The sequence below is a fragment of the Salvia hispanica genome, chromosome 4, assembly GCF_029641045.1.
Source record: "Salvia hispanica isolate PSC_SH4W2 chromosome 4, Shi_PSC_v1, whole genome shotgun sequence".
Taxonomy (NCBI): domain Eukaryota; kingdom Viridiplantae; phylum Streptophyta; class Magnoliopsida; order Lamiales; family Lamiaceae; genus Salvia; species Salvia hispanica.
Window position 1 is genome coordinate 19489194 of NC_142695.1, and position 25821 is coordinate 19515014.

Consider the following 25821-nt stretch of genomic DNA (forward strand, 5'->3'; position numbering starts at 1 on the left):
TTTATAATAAAATGTGAGTAGAAAAATATTAGTGAATGTGGGGCCTAATACCATTTATGGAATATTCCAACCGGGACTCCTAAAGTGGGATACCCAAAAATGGTAAACCGGGACTTCTAAAGTGGGACGGAGGAAGTAGTATACAATATAGTAGTGCTATAATTTTTGGGCCTAGGCCCAAAATAAATAAAATTCAATTAGACCCATCCGTTTTCCGAGTAGAATCCGTCGTATTTTGTTTAGAGATTATATTTTGGGGATTTAGGGTTTATGTGATTTCTGTGTTCAGGTTTTAGAGATTATAATTTGGGGTTTTAAGGTTTATTACTTCCTCTGTAAATCACAATATTCAGTTGTAGGCTGTAGCGTATCTTTTGCATTCTCTTTTTTTTATTATTGAAAAATGGAGATTGATTTGGAAAAGCTTCCATTTGATCTCGATTTTCATCCATCAACTAATCTCGTTGCCGCCGGTCTCATCACCGGCCACCTCCTACTGTGAGTTCAGTTGCACTATCCAATTCTCTATCATATGAATCATGTTACTGATGAATCCTTTGTCTCTATGCATTAGGTACCGTTATGATGCAGAAGCTACGCCTCAAAGGTACAATTTTATAATTGGCGAATCAATATTCTCAATTTCATGTGTTGATTTAGTTAAACTTTTATGCTTCTATTGATTATCAGGCTCCTGGAAGTGAATGCTCATACCGAATCATGTAGAGCTCTCCGTTTCGTCAACGAAGGGCGTGGTAATTTTTGTTCTCTAGTACTGATTATTGATGTCTCACTTTTTTTTTCGTTTAGTTTCATCTACTGAAATTGAATTTCGTGCTCAGCTATAGTCACCGGCTCTCCAGATTTTTCCATTCTTGCAACAGATGTCGAAACTGGTGCGCCGATTTCACGCCTTGATAATTCTCATGAGTATGTTTTTATACAAATATTTTTTTTTCATTATATTAACATCTATCATAGATGTAGAGTCACTTTTTCTGAAACTAGAATGATCACTTGTCATATGTGTAGGGCTGCTGTAAATCGAATAGTTAACTTGACAGAATCTACCATTGCTTCCGGTGATGATGAAGGTTGTATCAAGGTGAAGTTCCATACACCTTATGACTCAAAAGTGTGTACTGTAGTTGTGTGCTATTTTTGTAGGGTGTTTGACGCTGCTAAATGAATCAATTGTGCTTGTTTTAACTTATACTAAACTCTGTAAAACTCTAGGAGCAGCAATTGAGTGATGTATTTTGGTGGTTTTAAGTTATCAAAGTTATCAAATATTTTCAAACATCAATGCTACTGTGTAGCTCCCTCAGATTGAACATACTTAAATGCATCGGAATTTATTATCCTATTTATTCTTGTCTGAGTCCAATGAAATTCCTAGTAAAATCACTTTTTGATCAGTCTGAGACTCTGAGTCCACCTTCTAGCTTCAACCTGGAATATTTGTATGGACTGTGCATTGTTATTTAAAATGCAATCTATCCCCCGGCACCAACTTTTACATCAAAATCAAGAATTCTGCTCCTAGTTCTTCTTTGTTCAAGTAAAGAGAGTTTAGCCAATAGCCATTGATATGTTATTAATAGATTCACTTTCTGTTTCAGTGATAGAATGCTGAGTCTCTATTTATTGGTAGGGAGAGTGTCATTTTTTCCAAGTAGCCAGCTGCTTAGACATTCTCTTTTAACTGTCTCATGAGTAATGAAGATATTTTCATTCTTCTTCGCACTGCTATCGCAGGTATGGGATACCAGGCAACGTACTTGCTGCAACACTTTACATGTTCATGAAGAATACATTTCAGATATGACATTTGCATCGGACTCCATGAAGTTGATTGGGACAAGGTAGTCTTGTCCTCTGTATGTGTGCATGTGTGTGTTCTCACAAACTTTTGTCTGTTGAAGTCCTGCAAAATGTTATTTTTTTTTCTCTAAAATATAGGCCCTCGTGTTTATCAAGTGTGTTCTAGTTGAACTTATTGTGATATAGGGCAGGGTCCTCCACACTTTTTGTCCTTTATTTCCTTTGCTTTTGTGTTTTGGGAGGCAGGGAAGTAGAATCTATTGATTTTCTGAAATTTTGTTGCCATTTTCCTTCATTTCAACATTCAGCTCTGAAACCAAATTTCATATGCTGGGTGTAGACAGCCCTATTTTCATGTGAAGAGAGAACATACTATCTATCTTCTATTTGGTTCATAGTTTAAATCTTTTGTAAGTTTGTTGCATTGATGCAAATTCATCACATGATAACATTTTTTCTACATCCAATGCATAGGATGCCGACCACTTAATGGCATTTCCACTTCTCTTATATATTCTTTTTCTTTTATGAAATCTCTTAAAACAGTGGGGATGGCACTTTATCTGTTTGCAATTTAAGGAGCAATAAGGTATGTTCTTTAACTTCTTTTAGTATTTGGTCATTTTGATTGTATCGTGTTGTCAGTGCCTTCATCAATTACCTTTTGTCAACAAATGAATATGGGTTATTATTGTACATCAGGTTCAAACTCGATCCGAGTTCTCTGAGGACGAGCTGCTTTCTGTTGTGATTATGAAGGTTGGTCTTAACTTCCTGTAGGAAGACACTCACTGATTTTGCTTTTATTATTATTTCAGTGAGCGATGAAACGTATTTTTTATATCTTTCCAGATTAATTAATTTTTTATATGCCTAACTGTTGCATTTCACTTTCCCCTCTTTGGACTAGAACGGTAGAAAGGTTGTATGTGGAACACAAAGTGGAACATTGTTGTTGTACTCATGGGGATTTTTCAAGGATTGCAGGTATATTCTTTTCCTAGATGTCTATTTTATGTTTACATGTTCAAGTCTTAATCATATTTGTATGGAATAGAGGACCCTGCACGATCCTTTTTTACTTTGGTTTGCATTAATTATTTTAGGCTGATATTGATAATAGTTTTTTTTTTATTAGCGATCGTTTTGTTGATCTCTCTCCCAACTCTGTTGATACCATGCTAAAGGTAAGTACTTTCATGATGATCTTTTTCCTTTTTGCAAGTTCTCTTCTGCTTCCTCATTTTGTCTAATGAAATAATTCTAAATCTGAAGCTTGATGAAGAGAGATTGATAACTGGTTCAGAGAATGGAATAATCAGGTGAGGGTTTTGTATAAAACCAAACAATTCACATTTTTCAGTTTTAAGGTTAACTTACAGTTTCTCTTATTGTCTTGATAGCCTGGTGGGTATACTGCCCAATAGAATAATTCAGCCAATTGCTGAGCATTCCGAATACCCTGTGGAACGTCTTGGTATGACTTCATTTCCTTTTCCCAAACTGATAATTTGAAGTTTTTAGTTCTTTTGGTCAGAAGCAAACCAATTCGATAATTCTTTTGCGTTTTTTGGTTATCTCTCACTGCTAATTAGTTGTCTTGCACTGCAGCTTTTTCTCATGATAAAAAGTTTCTTGGTAGCATATCACATGATCAAACACTTAAGGTCAGGGTCTATCTACATCACAACTGCTATATTCATATATGAAAATCTACGTTTGGTTTATCTATCTATTTTTATCTGTATATTGCTTGTTTTAAATGTTGGATTACATAATCTATGTTCTTAACCTACTATGTCATGTGAATAAATATAGCTTTGGGATCTGGATGAATTGCTGCAAGGATCTGAAACTACCATGGCAAATCGTTCTGCTGCTTCAGATAGTGATAGCGATGGGATGGAAGTTGATGCAAGTATCCCAAAACCTTCTAAAGGTAAGCCCAATATTGTTTATTCGCATTTCATTTTTCAATTTATAGAGTGCAAGGTAAAGTTCTTGAAATTTTCATCTCTGGTAGAATTCATTTTATTTGATCGTAGTTAGTGTTCTTGGAGCCACGCTACTCTGTGTGTGTTGTTGATGCATCTTATAATTAACTGCATCATTTTATTTATGTTTGAGTTATCTTGTGAGGTTTATTAGCTTAGATTTATTTGGATTGAGAATAGCTAATCTTGTTGAAAATAATTACTACAAATATCTTATGAACTAGTGTGCTTTTGGTAATGTTTGCAGGGACCAAGAGGAAAAATGTAAGCAAGGGAAGCAAACTTGACAATTCAACCAATTTCTTTGCAGAAATGTAGAATTGCTGGATTTTGTGACAATCTATTTCGACAGTTTTTTAGTTTCATTTTCTTTTATGGATCTATCTTAGAGGATATGATGTGTGTTGAGGTTTGAAATAGCTCGGGAGGGGTGCGTTATATTGCTAACTATTTAAGTTGCTAACTCTGCAAACTCATCAATACAGGGCATTAAAAATGTCAACATGGTGATATCAAAATGTCAACATGGTGATATCAAAATGTCAACACATTATATGAAGTTCAACAAAATTATGCGTTGACATTTTAATGTCATCGTGTTTACATTTTTAATGCATTGCATTGATGAGTTTGCAAGTTAGCAACTTAAGAAAGTTAGCAATTGATCACACTCCTAGATCGGGATATGATTTTAAGTTTTGTACTTATAAAAAGTACCCTATTTATAATGTATTTTTTTTGGTAATTATCTTATTTACAATATTGTTATGTATAAAAAAACATTGTTGTTTGCCTTAATTCTAGGGGCCTAAATTTGCATTTAGTCCATTCAAATTACCGGTGGACTTGAAAAGACTAATACTTTAAAGAGGAAAGGCCAAAATTGGTCCTGAATATTATCTTTTGGATTTTTTGATTCTGAACATATGGAAATTTGATCATTTTGGTCATCCGTCAACATTTCCGTTAAAAACTAACGGTCAACGGATTTAATCTCGATTTTGACCAAATTAAACTTTTAATTTTGATTTTTTACTCCCTAATTAATTTTCTAATTATTTTTATAAATATTCTTTTAAAATTAGAGGTCGGAGGTTTCCCTTTTCTGACTAAGTACGCCAGAAACCGGCGCCGAAGAATTTATTCAGCATCTCTTTCTCAAGCTCAATCACCTCTGCGTTCTCGTACGGCGACGAATCGAAGGCGGTGGAGACGCTCCTGCTGCTTTCGGAGCTGCCAAGCTGGAAGAAGTAGTCACCGTCGTCGTCATCTTCTAAATTATGCTCATTTAAATCGTCGAATCCTCAGTAAACAGCGGTGAATTATTTGTTCTTGTCAATTTCTCCCAATCTAGAGATCTGCAGATTTGAGATGGTTATCCGGAATCGAAAAATCAACACTTGTGCAGTTAGGAGATTCAACAACCCAATTGATCGATACCAATCTTTATCAATCAAAAAATGCCTCTCCAAACCCTCCCAATATCTCTCCAGAACCCCGCATGGGCAGCAGCAGTCCACCGCCGCGCAATCCGCCGTTGCTCCACCCGGCCATCTCCACCCTCCCCCGCCTCATTCCGCCGCACGATGAGAAGTCGCTGTCAAGCAGCGGCTGCCGCGACGACGCCGCGGGCAGCCTAAATTGTCTCGTCATTTTTGTTGGAATTAGTATTCAAATTTCTCAATTGAAATCCCCTCTTTGATCTTCTCCTTCCTTCACCAAACAAATCCAGATAACTGCACATTCAATTAGAATTATTTTATAATTAGGGAGTAGAAAATATAATAAAAAATTTAATTTGGTCAAAATCGGGGGTTGACCTTTAGTTTTTAACGGAACAGTTAGTCCAGGACCAAAATGATCAAATTTCCATCTGTTCAGGACCAAAAAATCCAAAAGATAATGTTTAGGACCAAAAACGTAAAATGACCATATGTTCAGGACCGATTTTGGCTTTTACTCTACTTTAAATATGCATATGTTTCTTATCTTATTATTATTTTTTTTTATACTCCCCAGACTCATTATTATAAGCGGACTCTTAATCTTTTTTTTGACCTTACATCCAAATTGAGTCATTTTTTTTGGCAAAATATAACACAATTACTCTTTCTTACTTTATCATCGTTAAGCTCCTCTACTTTATTTTCTCTCCTATTTCATTTTCTTTCCATCAAGTCTTTAAATATTAGTTGTATTTCATTTAATTTTGTACCCTAAAGAACGCTTCACTTATAGGGGATAGAGGGGTATTTAACATGAGTATATTTGTTGTGTATGAATCAAAACCGATGTACATAGAGATTATTGATATTAAAGTTATAGTTATACTCCCTCCGTTCACAATTTATAATTTCACTTTGACTCGGCACGTAGTTGTAAGAATTGTGAAAAAAGTGATAGTAAAAGTTAGTAAAACGTAGGTCCTATTTTTTTATACTCCATCCACTCCCATTAAAAATAGACTATTTCCATTTTGATTTGTCCCATAAAAATAATTCACTCATATTTTTGGTATCTTCTTTCACCATAATGAGGTGAACCTTATTCTCTACTAATATACTTAAATAACTGTTTCTTCTACCTCTCTTAATATATTTTACTTTACTAATTATGCATTATATCACGTATCACTCCAAATGTCTTTGTTTTTATAATAAATTGGGACATTATTTTATGCATTACATCACGTGTCATTCCAAATGTCTGTATTTTTATAGTAAACTAGTGTTAGCCCACGCACTATGCACGGCATAAAATATTTTTGTTTTATTAATTAGACATTGTGAATAATTCAAATAAAAAAAAAAAATAACATCATTACATAAGATTAAAAAATAAAATATACTTAATACGTAATAGTCGCAATATGTTAGATAATTATAAATATAAATTAAATCAACATGAAAATATTTGTTATTACAACACTTATATTGGTCTTTACAATAAAGAAAATAACCATCCTTAACACATACACACTTTAATATTATAATACTATCAATGTTCAGTTGATTTAATTATTTAATATATAGCTAAAACATATAAGTAGGACAATATTATCGCTATAAAAAGATAAAATAATAAACAACAAAACAAATAAAAAATACACATATATAAACATTAGAACAATAAAATAAAAGTTAGTAAGTCATGAAAAATAGAGAAAAGAGATATAGTAAAACACAAACCACATCTACTGCTAAACTCTTCTTCAACTTATTTTTCTCCTTAATCTCTAAATTGATGACTTATGTTGTATGCATATGCGCAAATACAAATGTGATATTGTATGGTTTTTGTCTTCTTTGCTTCCTTCGCCATTTCGTTGCCTTTTTAGGCGTTTTTCTTTGCATGAAAATTATGAAAGTGACGAAGTTGACGACGAATGTATAACCCTGTAGGTTCAAAATATTTTAGATAGCCAACAACTTATGTGATTCCTTTATTTGTAAAAAGTAAAATATTGTAACCTAGATGGTAAAATAAAACAAATTAACGTGAAGAAAATACTTAGATATGAACTAATATTAGTAAAATAGAATGATCTTCAAAATAGGATTTAAAGTGCTATTTGTCTTTTACCATCTTTTGCACAACTCTCTCCCCTACCTCCGACTCACATCTTCGGCACTTCATCTTTCACTCTCTCACATGACACCTGCTCCACCTCATTTACGGTTTCTACAATGATAGAACATGTATTTATAGACAAAGATCACCAACAATTTCTAAAACCTTTCAAATGCAACTATACATCGCAAAGATGAAAGAACATTTGTCTAGCTAATAAAATAGTATAATTAATCAACAAGTTGTAGTGCAGTTGGCAGCGCAGAGCTGTGGTGACCTTGAGGTCACGGGTTCAAACCCCACCACCCGCTGGGAGACTTTCGGCCTTAATCCGCAAGCCCGGTCGGACAGGATTAATACGATTCCGCCAAAGGTGGATTCGGAACACCTGTGGTCAAACCAAAAAAAAAAAAAAGTATAATTAAGACAAATATTAATTTATGATATAAATAAAAACAACGTTAGAAATCATTGGTATAGTCATATTCAATTCATACTGATTATTACATTCACTAAATTGTGAGTAAATAATTGAAATTATTTTTGACAATGTATTTGAAAATGATGCATAATTAAATTATTAGATGCAAAATTAAAGTAATTTAATGCCACACTCTAATGGCGGTTACATCATTTGGTCAAATTCCAAAAGAATATTATTACTACCAAATGAAATGAATTAAAAGTAATCAATGAGAATAATAATTGTAACTACTGCATTAAAATTTTTCAAAATTAAATTTATTTAATCAAAATTTAATTTTAATTATTGCATTTACATCCATTACACAAAATAGTTATTTAAAACCTCCCAAAACTCGTCTTTTATATATGTATAAAACTATAAATAAATTAGATTGCGACATTATCTCATGGACGAAAGAGTAATTATTATACTAAGAATTTGTAGTTAAATGTATGTTATAAATTTGAGTAAAATGTCAAACTTTTTAATAATGTGATCTTATAGTCAACACTAGGTAAAATGCGGTCCGTGTATTTTAATTTGACTCTTTATGTCATTATTATCGTTGAAAGAACGCTGTGATCGTGTTTTGAGAAAGAGCTTGTTTAATCAAAATGCAATGGAAGATAGGATATCTGATTTTTCACGAAAATCAAAATAGAGATGGAATTCCAAACCAATTAACCCTGTAAACTTCGTACTACCAATTCAAAAATGTCGACTTGTCTTTTCTTTTTTTATTCTTTGAATTATTTGCTATTGAAATTTATATTACTAAGATTATATTAGGGTAATCATTAGGCAAGGTGCAAAAACTAGTTGTCCATTAACTGCCTCAATCGCACAGTGCATACTTAATAACAAACGCCTCCCAACCAGACAAAACGTTGTTCTAACAAAACCACAACAAACACACAGAGAGAGATAGAGGAGAGAAGAAAGCAGTCCAACAAGACGAAATTAGGTAGAAAAATGGGAGGTTGGGAGAGAAACAGACAGACAAGAAGCAAGCTGTAAAGGAATCATACACGAGGCTTGTTTCCTTTGATACACTGAAGCACACGCTTTCCATGTGGATGGCTATGCAAGTTTGGATGATGCGCCTGAATCAGACTTATCATTGCACTCCGCAGAGCTCCCTACAACAACCATCTTAGCTAGTCACAACTTTAAAACAAAACAAAAAAAGGGACAGAGATGCTGGAATTGTTAAGTTACCTTGGTTGCTGTAAATGAAGTCTGAGCAACGTAGTTTCCGTAGGGATCTTGAAGAACCCTCAAGAAATGAGGGCTGAAGATGATTTCCTCAATGATTGACACTCTTTGGCTCTCTTGTAATATATCTTTCTCTTTCAAAAACTTCTCCACCACATTCGACCCATATTTGCTCATCGACAAAGGCACAAAGCTCCCACGAAGCTGGGTGATTATGTCTGCCGTCGCCTGCTGTATTTTCAGCCCTATTATGTACTGAACCACATAGTTGCTGCATAAAATTAATTAATTAATTAGAATTATAGAGAAAGAGATAGTAGAAGCTAATGAATGAGTGAGATTAAGATAAACCAACCCGTAGAGATGTTCAGAAAGCATGATTGAGTTGTTGTTGATTTCAGAAATGAGGCGGTCGCGTGTGTCGCCTGTAGCGTGCTCCACGCAGAGTTGGAGAACGCAGCAACCGTTCTTGTCCGTGGCTATCTCCATACAGTGATCAGCTACCACGTTCAGTATATGCTGCAAAAACGTGTTCAATTAATCATAGTAAGCTACCATTAATAATACTAAGACTTTTACGTTGGAAGAAACCAAAATGGTCAATTGAGATTTGTAAATTAGTATCTATAGAACTTCACCAAGAAATTTTTGCTAGGTACATGTGCCATAACAAAATGCTACTAGTAACTCTAAATTAGGTCGCGGTTAAACAATCAGAATTTTATTTTTGAGAAAAAACTAAGGCACTTGTAAATGCTTGAGTGAAAATATTTAGTGATGAACTAAACAAATATAGATGAACTAAACAAATATAGTACTAGTAGCGAATGATGAGAAGGGATCACCTCATGCATTATATACTACATTTCATAATACATAGTTAAAAAAGTGACAAGTGGATCTCATTTTATAAAAAAAAAGTTACTAATATTTCCAACAAAATCTCCGTGAGGTATTTAAACTTTATACCAAATATTAAAATCGTACTTTACTCAAATCAATTTCAGTTCATATGCTCAAATTTTAATAAAACAAAATAAATAATGTCAAATTTACTATTTTTTTTTCTAATACTATTTCACTTAATTATGCTCAGTTTTTTTTTTTAAAAATGGGAAAAGTTTATATAATCACCCCAAAACTATTTCAATTAATCATGCTCTGGGGAAGGTTTATATAATCACCCCAAAACCTATTTCAATTAATCATGCTCTGGGGAAGGTTTATATAATCACCCCAAAACCTTGATTAACTTGCTTAGGTCTTTTAAATACTTTCCATTCAATAAAACTGTAAAATATACGTTTGCATATTAAAGTATTTTATATAGTTGTATATTTCAACTTTAGTAACTATGTTCTTACATATTTTTATAATTGATGTTTTCATCCTGAATTAGTGTGCAAATTTACTTTTAGAGTTACTGATTTATAATTGAATCATATATATAGTATTGTAGAGTATTGTAGAAGATTTTGTATACCTTTATATTCATTTAGATACTAATAATAGTATAGTAGTAATAGTATAAATTCCAATTATAAATACTATAAGAATAACTAGTCATTTAGCTAGTTCTAAGTGGGATTATTGAAGATAGTGTGTATTAAAAGTTTCAATTACACTTATTCTGTATTTAATAATATAAAAAGTATGATTTTAATAAGATATGAATAAAGAAAAAATTAACTTTTCATTGAGTTCATGAATTATTCCGTTTTGGAATATATGTTGTGTGTTTTTAGAATGAGAGATGAGAGATGTTTGCAATGTTTTTCAAGATACAATACAAAAAATATTAGTATACTTTTAAATTGATACAACGACAGTTATGAGGATATAAGTGGATCAAATATGTTGGACCACTTGTCAGTTTTTTAAATGGTGTATTATGAAATATAGGAGTATATAAACTTGTCATTTTTTTAATGGGTGCATTATGAAACGTAGTATATAATGTATAATGTATAAGATGATCTCATGAAAGTACCTTCTTTTCTTCAAAAGTAAATAGCTTCAAGCAATACTGAATGACATGATGGCCATTGGGGTCTTTTGTAAGAAGAAGCGTTATACGCTTTAGAACAGATATAACAAGACGTCTTTGGTCCGCCGTCGTTAGATACTCCAACAATTTCTGCACAGATCTACTTCTGCACGTGTACAAAATCATTCTTCATTCAACAACAAACCCTAATTAATCAATAAACAAAAATATGTAAAAGGAGAAATAGGTACTATACCCATGAGTATTAACGCAGATATTCATGAATCTGTGTTCGTCACTAACGACATTCATGAGCAACTGCGTCATTTGCTCGTGATTGCAGATTGCCAGAAACTTCTGTACAAGATAATTTCCAAACTGATCGACCATTAACTCACAAATATGATCTTTTACCTCCATGAATATCATCTGAATATCCTCCACCTTCCCCTCCTCGAACTTACTCTGCAAGAATCTGCACCCCTGCTGATCCCTCGCCACCGCAAATATCCTCCCCCTCAGATCCTCCAGCGACGTCAGGCTGCGAGTCTGCCGCGGCCGCCACGTCCGCCCGAAGTACCTCTCCATCCCCATCGAATTCGCCGCTTGATAATGATGATGATTATACCCCATGTTAATGTTGTAATCATAGGGCGAGTGCATCCCCATCTCCTCCAAATCGGAGTTGATTTGCAATCCTCTCGCTGCCGATTGGACCCTCATCTGCCTCATCTCGTAGCCGTTTCTCACGTAGCCATTTCTCTCGTAGCTACGGCGGTTGTCGTTGTAATTAGGCAGGCGGTTGTCGTTGTAATTAGGCAGCGGCAGCTGTGAAAGGGGAAGATAATTAGACTGGGCGGCGGGCGGGCCGAGGGTGAGGTTGGCGATTTGGGATTCGAGTAGAGCTTCCCTGATGTGGAAATCGGAGTTGGTGCCGAGGGAGAGGAAAGGGGAAGAATTGTGGTTTCCGAAGGGCAAAAAAGTGGAATTGGAATGGCTTCCGGTGTCCGATTGAAGATAGGGGTTAGCGAAAAAGGCATCCGGGGCCGGCAGAAGGTTTCCGGGCATGGTGTTGAATTCATGAGAGGGAAACCAATCAACATCATCATGACGTTCCATGGTAACCGATGGAGCAGCAAAGGCAATTTCTTGATTAAGAGTTAATGGTGAAATTTAAAAAGTTTAGACTTTAGAGGAAGGCGGCTATATATATGGGAAGCCGAATCGGAGAAGATTTGATTCTACCACAAAATAAGGAACCGATCGTTATTAGGGTTTTACTTGAGATTTTAATCGTCTGCATGCATACACACATTATATGTATTTAATTTAATTTCTCTCATAATTATCTCCTTATCTTTATGAAATCTTTTCAACAAATAGATCATTTTTTTCCAAATGCGTCGTTCCTTATTGTGAACACCACCATGTATCTTTTTTCACCAACACAAGAGTGCTTAAATTATTATTTACATAGATATATAGTTAAATTAAGCTCCTATTCAAACAAGATTCAAACTTGACAATTTCTTTATTAGTAGTATATACATTTTGGACGAGTTTATAAATTTAAAATTTTGGATTTTGTTCCTTTGTGCATGCCAGGACGGAACTAGAAATTTATATAAGCCGGAGCTAAAATTCTAAAAAATGGTAAACGTAATAATACTCCATATAAATGATATTTTCATAAATCGTACATTTCCTACTTATTTCACAAAGTTTAGTCAAATAATCACGTAACATTTGAAATCAAAATGTTAAATTACGAAATTTTAATTTTCTGTCTTTTGGTATATTTGAAACAACGTTGTTTCATTAAAGTAAGAGAAGAAAAATATTTATTTTAATAAAATGCATCATTTTAAATAGCATCCTAAGTCGATGGAGCATTTTGTACACGTATAAGATAAGTGAAAGAACTTAAAAAATCATAATTTAATATTTTAATTTTAAACAATATTTAAAAGTGAAAAAATTTAAAAATATACATATAATTAAATATTTTAATTTTAGACCTAATAGATTGACTAAAATTTAATTAAATTTTATAATTTAAATTACTATTAATACTTTTTATATTACTAATAGAGAAATACAACAAAAATCAAAGATATTCAAAGTATATTATATTTGAATAAACTAGCAATTCACCTAAAATATAAATACATAATCAGTATAAAAAAGGCATAATATTGAATCAAAGACAAAATCACAATATTTATATGGATATTTTTTTCCGAATCCGATTATGACTAAACTCTTCTCTTTATTTAATTTTTTTATTTATAGATCGTGATTTGAAAGGCCAAAAATTTAAAAGCAACAAGAATCTCAACTTATTAAGATTATGATTTTACTTTACACAAATATTTAACTGAATTAACATAAGTACATAACTGTATGTATTTCATTCTTTTTAACTACCTGCCATATCCCACCAAAATTATCATTCAATAGCTCAACAAATAGAGGAAAAATTCCAAAGTGGGATTCTTTGGCTAGGTTCAAACTACATTTTCTTTTCTTTTTTTTTCAAATATTTTTGTTATTTATTTTGTAAAATTTTAATTAGTATTTTATGTCATTTGGTGTCTCATTTGCATTTGTTTTATTATAAACCATTATTTTTAAAATTTCGGATTAGTTATTAATTATTGAGATTGATTCATCCAAAGTTTGGGTGTATAATAATATTATGTTTTAAGAATAAATTACAAAATGGCAATATTATTAGTGTGACATGATAAATTGAAGGGCATGGATCTTTTCCGGATTTAAACAACTTAGTTATGGAAATTACCTTTAATTCAAAAATAAAATAATAATAGAGTCAATTGAACTCTATGATCTTACGAAAAATAGTCTATTAATTTCAATAAGATTACACGGCTTCATATGCTATGCCTTGATTGAAAAATGTATATATAGTAGATAAATAAATTTGTTCCAACAATCATGGGAACACTATATATGCATTAATTCCTAGGTTTGGCCGAAAATGTTTCTATTCCCTAAAATATTACATATTATATTACTTCCAATAAGAAATGTATGTGAAATAAGAAATATTTATAAATAAATAAGTAAATAAATAAAAATATCTTGTCATAAAAAACCGTTTCCAATATTATATGTGTATACAATTAGTTATTTTAAAAGAAAATATCCCTATAAATCTATAATCTAGCTCTAAAACTGTCAGAGAATGGAGCTGAATTTGTGTGTTGAAGAAGGAGTGTAAACTTGAGGGAGAAGAAGAGAGGTTTGACAGAAAGTAAGACTCTATTATTGAATTCAATTACAACTCTAGATACAAGCAATGCTCTTATATGGATGAGCACAAAACAAGAAGCAAGAAACTTCTCTGCCTAACCGAAAAGAAACTAACTCAAACCCTTACTATTCCAACGGCTAGTTTCTAAAAACTTTCTAACTTTCCAACTAACTCCATTTGCAAGCCTAAGCTGAATATTAATCCACCTCACAACAATCTCCACCTTGGACTAAGTATTCAGCCTCAGACATCAACTGGACTCATATTCATCAACTTCAAGCAGTAATCAAATTTTTCTTTGCTCAAAGACTTAGTTAGCACATCAGATGGATTATGTGCAGTATTAATCTTCACCACCCTTATCTGACCATTCTCCACCTCATCTCTGATGAATTGAAGCCTCACATCTATGTGCTTGCACCTCTCATGAAACACCTGGTGCTTTGCAAGACAAATAGCTCCATTATTATCACAATGGATTGTCACAGCTTGTTGTACTATGCCAAAGTCTGTTGTTATCCCTTTCAACCAGAAGAAAACAACATGCACCTCACCCTCTACAATAGTGTCCCATTTAACCTCTCAACAACACTATTTTGTTGTGGATTTCCAGGTACAGTTTTATGTCTTTTCATTCCTTTGCTTTTACAGAAAACATCAAAATCTTTAGATAAGTACTCTAAGTCATTATCTGTTCTAAGACATTTCAATGAAGAGCCTTTCTCAAGCTCAACCTCACTGCACCAATTCTTGAACACAGTAAAGGCCTTAGTTTTTTCTTTCAAAATATAGACCCATGCCTTCCTAGAGTAGTCATCTATTATTGACATATAGTACCTGCCCCCTCCCATAGAATTCACAGGAGCAAGTCCCCACAGATCAGAGTGTGCATAGTCAAGAGAAGAGGCAGAAACATGCTTACCTGCTGGAAATGACTTTTTCTTGGTCTTTCCCAACAAGCAATATTCACATGGATCCATCTTCTTGATGGGGTTTGGTACCCCTTGCACAGCGGAAGACTTGTACAAAACAAATAAATCAGACACGGATCTATTTGACTGATTATGCGATTAATCAATTCACATGTTAAACAGATAATTGCATGCTAGAACGCAAATAATTCATGCTCATGAAAAGTAAATCCTAAAACATGAATTCTACGGTTTAGAGTTACCGATTTGATTCTCCAAAGAATCGACGATTGCTCGCGCCTTCTCCACGTGATGATCTTCGATACTAGACCACGGATCTTCTCTCTGGTTCCCGAACTATATCTCGATATCAGGGTGGGCTGATCTTATCAAAATACTAGGACTCGAATAAAGAAGACAGAAGAAATCCTTTTGGGAATAGGAGTAGAATTCGAAATCTCCTTCAGCTGGAGAGTTTCGAAATTTTCGAAAATTTTGAGAAATAAAATTGTGATGATTCTGTCTCCTTTATTCTCCTATTTATATTAAGTTCCTTATGGGCCCATACAGGGATCTATGGAAGGTTTTGGATATGGGCTCCCCCAATTAGCTTTTTACTAATTAAATTGAACCCACAATTTAATACAAGCTTATATTGGAATATTACGAGCAGCCACTACAGAAGTAATATTGAACTCTCCCCATCCAAATCCGAAATTACAAGTAATCCGGGTTTCCGTTGTTTATTATTTATTTCCCGCGCTTAAGATATAAATGACCATTAATTAATTAATGCCTGCTATGGACTTAATTAATTAACATCTTATTAATTCCAAGAGTGGACTTAGCAAGAAACATTTATTTATTATTCATAGAGTAATAATACTCCAACTGGCCAGTTTTCCGAATAATAAAACCTTGTTCGAGCTCCTCTTGAGGACATTATTAAACGAGACTCACCTCGTGCACGTTTCAACATAATAGCAATCCTAGCACCGCTAGATATTAAGCACCACTACCTAATATATCAGGATTATTGGGTTGCGAAAAACCCGCACCATTTGACAAGTCAAAGTAGTGCATAATCAATACCGTATGCTCAATGCTAACATATGTAGATTAAGAAATAGTATTTTATCAAGACCTAGTCTTTCAGTAGATAGCATAAAGACACGTCTTGCTGTTAGATCCGTTCAGTGCTATACCACACCAATGTCATCTTATTTCAGTAAGGCTTAGAAATATGCGGACTGACATTGCAACCTTTCACGATAGGTAGCCAAAGCCTATCTAGGTTGTGAAATTCTTCTTTTTCTTTTGCAAAGCATTGCGTAGATCTGACCGTGTTACCTTAAAGTGGACGACGCCCACAACCGGTCTACTAAGCAAAAGACTTAGACTTTGTTTACTTCTTATGCATTTAAATGTTTGTAAAATATCTTATAAATGCACAAGCAAACACAATGTAATAATAATAGTGATTCTATTCGTGCGGAACTGCTCGAATAATACTGAATCGGGTTAATAGTGGATTGTAGAGTTTTACGTATACAAACAAGATTCTATTCGCGCGAAACTTGCTCGAAACATGCTTTTCAGTATACCAAACCTAACACTTCTACCCAACATCACCACCAATCGGGCCCCTCTTGATGAGCTGCTTCAGGCTCCCCTGTGCAGGGTGTCCAAGTCTTAGATGCCATAGGCTCAATTGTGGCAAATTCACCACATTTGCTTCCCCAACAATGACAGTAGCATCAAGATAATAAAGGCTTCTGACCCTCTTAGCAATCATCTTCTCTTCAGAGCCCTTGAGAACTACCATCTTTCCATTTGAAGAAGTAAATGAGTATCCCTTAAGCTCCAATGTCCCAAGTGAAATGAGATTTCTCTTGACTTGAGGAATTAACCTCACATCACTGAGGATTTTGACAGATCCATCATGCATCCTCATCTTTATTCTGCCAATACCTCTTATTTGGCAGACTTGGTCATTTCCAAGAAGAACAGATCCAGAGGTCTCCACCAAATCTTGAAACCACTCCAGATTAGCACTCATGTGAAAAGAACAGCCCGAGTCCATAATCCATGAACTCTTATCATTTATCTCTATCACATTCATAACCTTAGCCGTGTCACCCCATCACTACTCACCACATTGCTATTCCCTTGATTTTTAGTGGCTTGCTTGCTTTTCCAAGCATAGCAATCTTTCTTAAGATGGCCAGGCTTTTTACATCAATGGCATGAACGAGTTTCCTTGGCTCCATTGGTCTTAGATTTCGGCTCCTCAAACTTCTTCTTGAATTTCTTCTTACTGAACTTCTTGATGTTGAGAGACTCTGCTTGAGGTTCTGATCGCCTTGTTGCTCCTTTCTGAAATTCTTTGGCCATGAGAGCCGCATGAACCTCTGATAGCGTGATCGGTTTGTCCCTTCCATATAGGATAGCATCCCTCATTTGATCATAGGAATTTGGTAGAGCGTTGAGGACAATAATTGCTTTATCTTCGTCACTAATTTTGACATCCACGGCTTCAAGATCATTGATCGATTTGGTGAAGTCCTCCAATTGTTCAATAATGGACTTCTCTTCTATAAAACTGTATGAGTAAAGCCTTCTCTTCATATAAAGTCGATTGGCCAGAGATTTAGCCAAATAAACTTCATCAAGCTTGGCCAAGATTGCAGCCGTCGTCTTCTCTGACTGGACTTCCCTTGGTACCTTATCACCAAGACACAAAATCACAGTGCTGTGCGCCTTGAGCTGCTTTTGCTTTTTCTTCGGAATCTATCGGAGCTAAAGCCGCCGCGAGCCCTTGCTGGATAAGAATGGCACGCATCTTAATTTTCCATAGACCGTAGTCATTCTTTCCAGTAAATTTCTCCGCATCAAGTCGCGTCGCCGTCTTCAACTCTTGATCGTGGATTCGATTCCCACCGGACGGTGCCAATTGTTAGAGAATGGAGCTGAATTTGTGTGTTGAAGAAGGAGTGTAAACTTGAGGGAGAAGAAGAGATGTTTGACAGAAAGTGAGACTCTATTATTGAACTCAATTACAACTCTAGATACAAGCAATGCTCTTATATGAATGAGCACAAAACAAGAAGCAAGAAACTTCTCCGCCTAATCCAAAAGAAACTAACTCAAACCCTTACTATTCCAATGGCTAGTTTCTAACAACTTTCTAACTTTCCAACTAACTCCATTTGCAAGCCTAAGCTGAATATTAATCCACCTCACAACAAAAACCGTCCTATACATTACATATATAGTAAAATTTTATTTTCAAAAAGAAAAATATCCCTATAATTTAGCTCTCGGAAGTCGGAACCACCTACAACATTATATAAGCAGCCCTTCTCTTATTTCTCTTTATTATTCTTTGTTAGTGAAAATCTTTGACTCTCTTTCTAGTTTGTCCGCCCGATATATTACACAAACACAAACCCTTAGGAATATCTTCCGTTCGGTAGAGGATTTGTGTGGTTAAGAAGCTCACTCTTCGCGTTCGAAAGATCTTTCTTAAGATACGACCCTCTCCAATGGCGGATCCAGGATCCGGAAACGGAGGGGGCGGAATATATAGTATTAGCTTGATTTAGTGCGGACATGGCTATTTTTTTCGTTGTTCGGGGTGACGGCGGAGGCAAACGGAGGGGGCGAACATGGTAATTTTACGTCCCGATAAAGGAAAAATAGTTGCGCGGAGGGGGCGACCCCCCCCTAGATCTGCCACTGACCCCCTCTCTTGCAAGAACTCGAGCAACTGGAACATCAGACGCCTATCCATGAAAAATAAAGTAGTGAGTGAATGAATTTTTGGATACCAAATATCAATATATATAGTTCCTACGAAATGGAGAGTTTCTATTCATACAAACCTATGTGAGACATGGTGAGTGAGTGAATTTCATTGTTCCAGATGGTCATTTTTATAGAAATTTAGTAGTTCTTTGGCATTCTTCTCGGTTGGAATGACTCTTTGAATACAATATCATTTTTATAAATTAAATGAATAGTAAATATTTTGTGGAGTAAATCTTCAACCTTTCAGATTAGGGTCTATTAATGAAAAACAGTTTTAGAGATATTTAAATAAATAATAAACGTTATGCACAGTAATTCTGTGACCGTTCAAATTATGGTCTATTAAATCAGGTCATTTACAACAATGATTTTTATTAATAAATAATTTTTTATTAAAAATGGCATTTTTGTAAAAATCTTCAAAACTCCCATTCTATATATGTATAGATAGATAGATAGATAACCTCGGCCCTCTCCTTACCCTCTATTCTCTTCTACTCCTATGTAAAAAAACATAAAATCACATTTGGCTTTTGAGTTTTTCACGACGAAACAGGCCGGGAGCGCCGGAGCTGCCATGGTGAGTATTGGGTCCGGCACCGGCCAAGCCCTTATTGGAGCGACGGCTTGGCCCATGCCTAGGTCCGTCCCTGTGCAGCGCTGAAAACGCGGCATTTGTTATCGTTTTTTATGACTAGAAATGTGGAAGGATACCATATGAACAACAACTTTAGACAGATGTATTTATCTATATCTATCTATATATGTTTACATGAATGTTATTTTAATTAAAAAATTACTACTATTTATTAGTTAAAATTATTTTTGATTAATTAACCGTTACAGTTTATTATTGTTATTTAGCAATATGATTTGAAAGTTTTAAAAATTGTAAGTCATTTATTCTTGATTTAATTTATAATTAATGGTATTGAGGACGTTCAACAAAAATATATATGAGCTCATTCTTTGTATCACATACTTTATCATTTCACAATCATTTGCGATTTATTAATGACCTTATTTTTATAGCTAAACTCTCTGACGCTCAACATATATCAGTAGAACATATATCGGTATGAATTCTCGTGAAAATGATCAATACAAAAATGCATCTCAATATAAAATCCAGACCAAATCCTGACCATGAGATTTTTCAATCTAATGGTCAATAATTAAAGAAAAACACGGTGGGTCATCATAAAGAAGCTTTAGGTCATATTATAAAATTCGGGTTTTAGGTCATGTTAAGATCATTTTATGTCATCCTTATTAAAATGACGTAAAAATAAGCTTACGATGACCTAAAAATGACCTCTGTATGCTTGGTTCTGTATTTTTGTATTAAGAATGGGTTTTACATAGATCAAAACTCTGAATTCTCATTTTTAACTCTCAACATATATCGGTATGAATTCTCATTTTTAAAATTTTCATGAAACTAAAATTGGTAACTAGTGTCTATTCTAAAAAAAGTTACTAAAAGTTATTTCTGTTGGAATATAAGATACTATATGTTGAAGAAGTATTTTAGTTTGGAGAAAATACTATTGAAGAGGACAATGAATGGAATATACGGGAAATGCTAACATGGAAACCAACAAATCTTTATTCCCAAGCTTCTCTCTACCACATTCGACCCGTTTTTGCTCATCGACAAAGGCACAAAGCTCCTACGAAGCTGTGCGATGATGTCCGTTGTCGCCTGCAGTATTTTCAGCCCCAGTATGTACTGAACCACGTAGTTGCTGCATGGAATTATTTAATTAATTAGTTATAGTTAGAGAGAGATAAGATAGAAGTTAATGAGTGAGATTAAGGTTGAGATTAACATGAACTAACCGTAGAGATGTTCAGAGAGTATGATGGCGTTATTGTTGATTTCACTAATTAGGCGGTCGCGTGTGTCGCCAGCAGAGTGCTCCACGAGGTGGAGAACGCATCAACCGTTCTTGTGCTATCTCCATTGATCGGCTACCACGTTCAATATATGCTGCACGAATGTGTTCAATTAATCATATAGTATATTAATTCACACATCTTCTATGTATTCAATACCCATTCCTACTTTTCACTTGCTTTAATGAATGTGTAATGTCTAGAATAAGTATGTGAGTTGAAACTCCACTTAGTTTCATCATTTTGACTTGTAACATGAGTGAGATTAAGTACGTGAGTGAACAAGCTAATAGAGTATGAGGTCCATTAGTAACATCAATAATAAAAGTAAAACTTAGTAAGTTGGAATAAAGTGGTGAGAATTGCAATATAATCTCTCATTTCTAAATCATTTGTGATTTATTAATGACTTTATTTTTATAGCTATATCGGTATGAATTCTCATTTTTTAACTCTCAACATATATTGGTATGAATTCTCATTTTTTAAATCTGCATGAAGCTAAAATTTGTGACCTCTTAACATATATTGGTATGAATTCTCATTTTCTAAATTTGCATGAAGCTAAAATTTGTGACCTCTCAACATATATTAGTATGAATTCTCATTTTTTTAAATCTGCATGAAGCTAAAATTTGTGACCTCTCAACATATATTGGTATGAATTCTCATTTTTTTAAATCTCCATGAAGCTAAAATTTGTGACTAGTATCTATTCTAAAAGTTACTAAAAGTTATTTATGTTGGAATATAAAATACTATATGTTGGAGAAGTATTTTAGTTTGGAGGAAATACTATTCAAGATACTAAAAGTTATTTTAGTTGGAATATAAGATACTATATGTTGGAGAAGTATTTTAGTTTGGAGGAAATACTATTCAAGATACTAAAAGTTATTTATGTTGGAATATAAGATACTATATGTTGGAGAAGTATTTTAGTTTGGAGGAAATACTTGTTGAACTAGGAATTGTATTTCATTGTTTTGTATTAATTATTTTAGAGTACAAAATACACTCCTATATATAGGAGAAGACTACTTAAATGTACCTAGGAAATAGATACTTGGAAACATACTCTACTAATGACATATTCCCTAGAGAAGATAAAAGTATCCTTCCAATGTCTTGGAACGTATAAACTACTAATTCCAACACTCCCTCTCAAGTTAAGTGACGGGATTCCCGATACTTAACTTGCGGAGCACATTCGCAAAATTCTTCGCTCCAACTGCCTTGGTAAGAATATCTGCAAGTTGATCTCCAGATCGGACGAAGGGAAAAGCAATAATCCCAGCTTCAATGTTTTCTTTGATGAAATGTCGGTCGACTTCGACATGCTTGGTCCTGTCATGTTGGACTGGATTCTCAGAAATGCTAATTGCAGCCTTGTTGTCACAAAAAAGTTGGCAAGTTTTAGGGGATAACAAGCCTAATTCGTTCATAACAATCCTTAGCCACAATATTTCCATGAGACCACTTCTGATTCCCCTGAACTCCGCTTCTGCACTTGACAATGCTACGACTTTCTGTTTCTTACTCCTCCAAGATACAAGGTTTCCTCCAACAAACGTGAAATATCCTGCAGTTGATCTTCTGTCGACTGGATTCCCTGCCCAATCTGCATCTGTGTAACCATGGATCTCCAAGTGGTCGTTTCTTTTGAATAGGACTCCATGATCAAAGGTACCCTTTAGATACCTAACAATTCTAACCGCTGCTTCCATGTGATCGATCTGAGGGTGGTGCATAAATTGGCTAACAACACTCACTGCATAGGCTATATCTGGCCTTGTATGAGATAAGTAGATTAGCTTCCCTACCAGTCGTTGATACCTCCCACGATCTGCCAATGCTGATTCTTCATTTATTTTCAAGTTGTGATTTGTAGCCATAGGTGTTTCGGCCGGCTTGCAGTCCACCATTCCAGTTTCTGCCAAGAGATCCAAAATGTACTTCTTCTGGTTAATGAAAATCCCTTGCGGTGACCTCATTACTTCAACTCCCAAGAAATACTTTAGATACCCCAAATCTTTCATTTCAAATTCAGATCCCAAGTTTTTCTTCAACACCTCTATCTCTTCTGAATCATTTCCGGTGATGATCATATCATCCACATAAATCAACAAGCATGTGATCTTTTCTCCTTTTCTTTTGATGAACAGAGTATGATCCGCATTACTCTGAGAATAGTCATATTTCTTCATTGCTTCAGTGAACCTCCCAAACCAGGCTTTCGGGGATTGCTTCAACCCATATAGAGTTCTTTTCAGTTTGCATACTTCTCCATTTTCAAATTCTTCGCCAAATCCAGGAGGGACTTCCATATATACTTCCTTCGTCAGTTCTCCATGGAGGAAGGCATTGGTTACATCCAGTTGATGCAGAGGCCAGTCTTTGTTTGCTGCGATTGACAGTAACACCCGAACAGTGTTCATCTTGGCTACTGGTGAGAAAGTTTCTGAATAATCAACACCGTAGGTCTGTGTGTACCCCTTGGCCACCAGGCGAGCTTTATATCGTTCAATCGTCCCATCCGGTCTCCTTTTGATTGTAAACACCCATCTACATCCCACGGGCCTTTTTCCTTCAGGAAGCGTACACTTTTCCCATGTATTATTTCGTGCAAGTGCACCCATTTCCAGCTTCATGGCTTCTCTCCAGTTCTTGCTTTTCCATGCTTCCTCAATTGTTTGGGGAATCTCTTCTTCTTCGTATAGAGCGTCTTCAAATGCCCGGGCCATTTTGGAAAGATTGGCCTTGGCAAAATTTCCAATTGCATATCTTGCCCTGGACCTGTCCTTCTCGGGGGAGTATCGTTTTGGTGGTACTCCCCTGTTGATCCGATCCGGCAAGATGTACCTCCCGGTATCCCCATCTATAGCGTTCGTCTCTGTATCATCATTGTTAGAAGAAGAAGAACTTTCTTGATTACTAGGAATGTTTACCTCAGATTTCGGAGGGATAGTGGGTGTGTCACTGAGCCCCACGGTTTGCATTGGAGTGTGCGAGGCCTGCTCGGCAGCAGGAACAGTTGACTCGGGTGGAGCTGCAGTAGGAATGTTGACATTTGGCATAGGCAACCAACTTAGCGGGTCACTAGATTTCTCCCCCTGACTGGTAAGTTGGGTATGGTAAAATAATTCGGATTCCAAAAAATCACAATTCATTGTAGTAAAAATCTGTCTTTTCTTTGGATCGAAGCATCTATAGCCTTTTTGATTTATCCCATATCCTATGAAGACACATTTAACTGCACAAGGAGAAAGTTTGGATCGTTCATGTTTTGGAATGTGGACAAAGACAGAGCTCCCAAAAATACGAGGTGGAAGGGATAAGGGTGCGGACACAGTGGTAAGTTTGGATAACTCAAAGATCGGGGTTTGGAGCTTCAGGATTTTTGTGGGAAGTCTATTAAGAAGATAGACTGAAGTGGCAACAGCTTCTGGCCAAAAAAACTTTGGTACTTTAGAATCAAGCATAATTGATCGCGTCATTTCTAGAATGATCCTATTTTTCCTTTCAGCGACACCATTTTGTTCTGGGGTATATGCACATGAAGTTTGGTGAATGAGACCTTTTTCGGCAAAAAACTGTTTCATTTGAGTGTTGACAAATTCCCCCCCATTGTCAGATCTAAGAATCTTAATGTTCTTTTGAAACTGAGTTTGGATCATTTTGTAAAATTCTGTGAATTTTGAGAAAACATCAGACTTCTTTTTCAGGAAATAAACCCATGTCATCCTTGTGCAATCATCAATAAATAAGACAAAGTATTTTAACCCATTTCCCCCAATAACAGGTGAAGGTCCCCAAACATCAGAGTGAATCAAGGAAAAAACAGAGTCAACCCTCGTATTTCTGGATTGAAAAGAATGTCTATGACTTTTTGCCAACACACATGTTTCACAATTAAGATGCTCAAGTTTAGAAAATGAGGGAAATAAAGTGTGCAGATAGCTAAATGACGGGTGTCCTAACCGCCTATGCCACAGCCATGCATCCCGTTCTGTAGCTCCGTGAGTCAACATCACCCTGCCAGTTTGAGCTTCCTCGTCCACGTAGTACAACCCGTGACGTTCAGTGCCACGCCCAATAATCGTCCCGGTCCGAATATCCTGAAGAACACAAAATTTAGACTGGATTAGGAGAGCACAGTTTAGTTCTTTCGTAACTTTACTGACAGACATTAGTTTTTGAGTCAAAGATGGAACATATAAGCAATTTGAGATTTTCAAATTTGGGGATATTTGGACCGTGCCAGCTCCTTCGACTGGTGAGATTTCTCCATTAGCTGTTTCAACATGTGTCCTTCGGGATTTATGAAAAGACTCAAAATCGGACTTGTCAAATGTCATAGTGTCAGTAGCTCCACAATCAAAAATCCATCTCCTATCTTTATGTCTACTGATTTCTCTTACTTGACACGAAATCGCAATGGTAGGGTCATTTTCAAGTACAGAAAAATGATTTTTGCAAAGAATATCAGTATGCCTTTTTTCGAGGAGGGTAATTTTTAAGAAATCACAATTTTCGGGGATGATAGGAGCAATTTTAATATCTTGGGGGTCGTTTTGATATATAGGAAAAAGAGAAGGGTTTAGGTTAAAAAACCTAAACCCTTTACCTTCTTCATCCGCCGCCTCCTTCATTTTCTCTCCTCCTTCTCCTCCTTCCGTCTGTACTTGAGCGGCCCACCACCTCGGAGCTGCCTCTGTTCTCCCGTTGATTCCTCCGGCGTAGGCAACCTCCTGGTTGGCCGCCGGAGATTTTGAGTCTTGAGGTGCCTCCTGTCCTACGATTACCATCTTTCCTTTCGCTTTTGAGTTCCGATTCTCTTTGTGGCCATCTTCCCACCACTCCGGGAA

General features: G+C 35.2%; 2 protein-coding genes across 2 annotated transcripts; one reads left to right on the plus strand and one right to left on the minus strand.

Annotated features, from left to right (window-relative positions):
* The first annotated feature begins 224 nt into the window (after positions 1–224).
* LOC125192374 (WD repeat-containing protein 55-like) lies at positions 225–4563 on the plus strand. The gene is made up of 15 exons (XM_048089911.2): positions 225–498; positions 575–607; positions 691–755; positions 843–930; positions 1033–1105; positions 1759–1865; positions 2371–2413; positions 2527–2583; positions 2735–2811; positions 2963–3011; positions 3100–3146; positions 3228–3301; positions 3436–3491; positions 3643–3763; positions 4066–4563. Exons 1-15 carry the CDS (start codon positions 404–406, stop codon positions 4134–4136), a joined length of 1056 nt encoding a protein of 351 aa, XP_047945868.1. The 5' UTR covers positions 225–403; the 3' UTR covers positions 4137–4563.
* A 4120-nt stretch (positions 4564–8683) lies between these two features.
* On the minus strand, positions 8684–12212 carry LOC125194797 (pumilio homolog 12-like). Its single transcript, XM_048093018.2, has 5 exons — positions 11313–12212; positions 11060–11222; positions 9425–9588; positions 9073–9340; positions 8684–8993 (listed from the first exon to the last, which is right to left on the minus strand). The coding sequence occupies exons 1-5, from the start codon at positions 12173–12175 to the stop codon at positions 8877–8879; spliced, it is 1575 nt and encodes a 524-aa protein (XP_047948975.1). The 5' UTR covers positions 12176–12212; the 3' UTR covers positions 8684–8876.
* Between the last annotated feature and the right edge of the window lie 13609 nt (positions 12213–25821).

Coding starts and splice junctions, on each gene's coding strand:
- LOC125192374 (XM_048089911.2), top strand. CDS start 404: ATGGAGATTGATTTGGAAAAGCTTCCATTTGATCTCGATTTTCATCCA. Junction 2,414..2,526: donor GCAATTTAAGGAGCAATAAG/GTATGTTCTTTA, acceptor ATTGTACATCAG/GTTCAAACTCGATCCGAGTT. Junction 3,012..3,099: donor CTGTTGATACCATGCTAAAG/GTAAGTACTTTC, acceptor CTAAATCTGAAG/CTTGATGAAGAGAGATTGAT.
- LOC125194797 (XM_048093018.2), bottom strand. CDS start 12,175: ATGGAACGTCATGATGATGTTGATTGGTTTCCCTCTCATGAATTCAAC. Junction 9,341..9,424: donor CTTTCTGAACATCTCTACGG/GTTGGTTTATCT, acceptor AATTTTATGCAG/CAACTATGTGGTTCAGTACA. Junction 8,994..9,072: donor CTTCATTTACAGCAACCAAG/GTAACTTAACAA, acceptor TGGTTGTTGTAG/GGAGCTCTGCGGAGTGCAAT.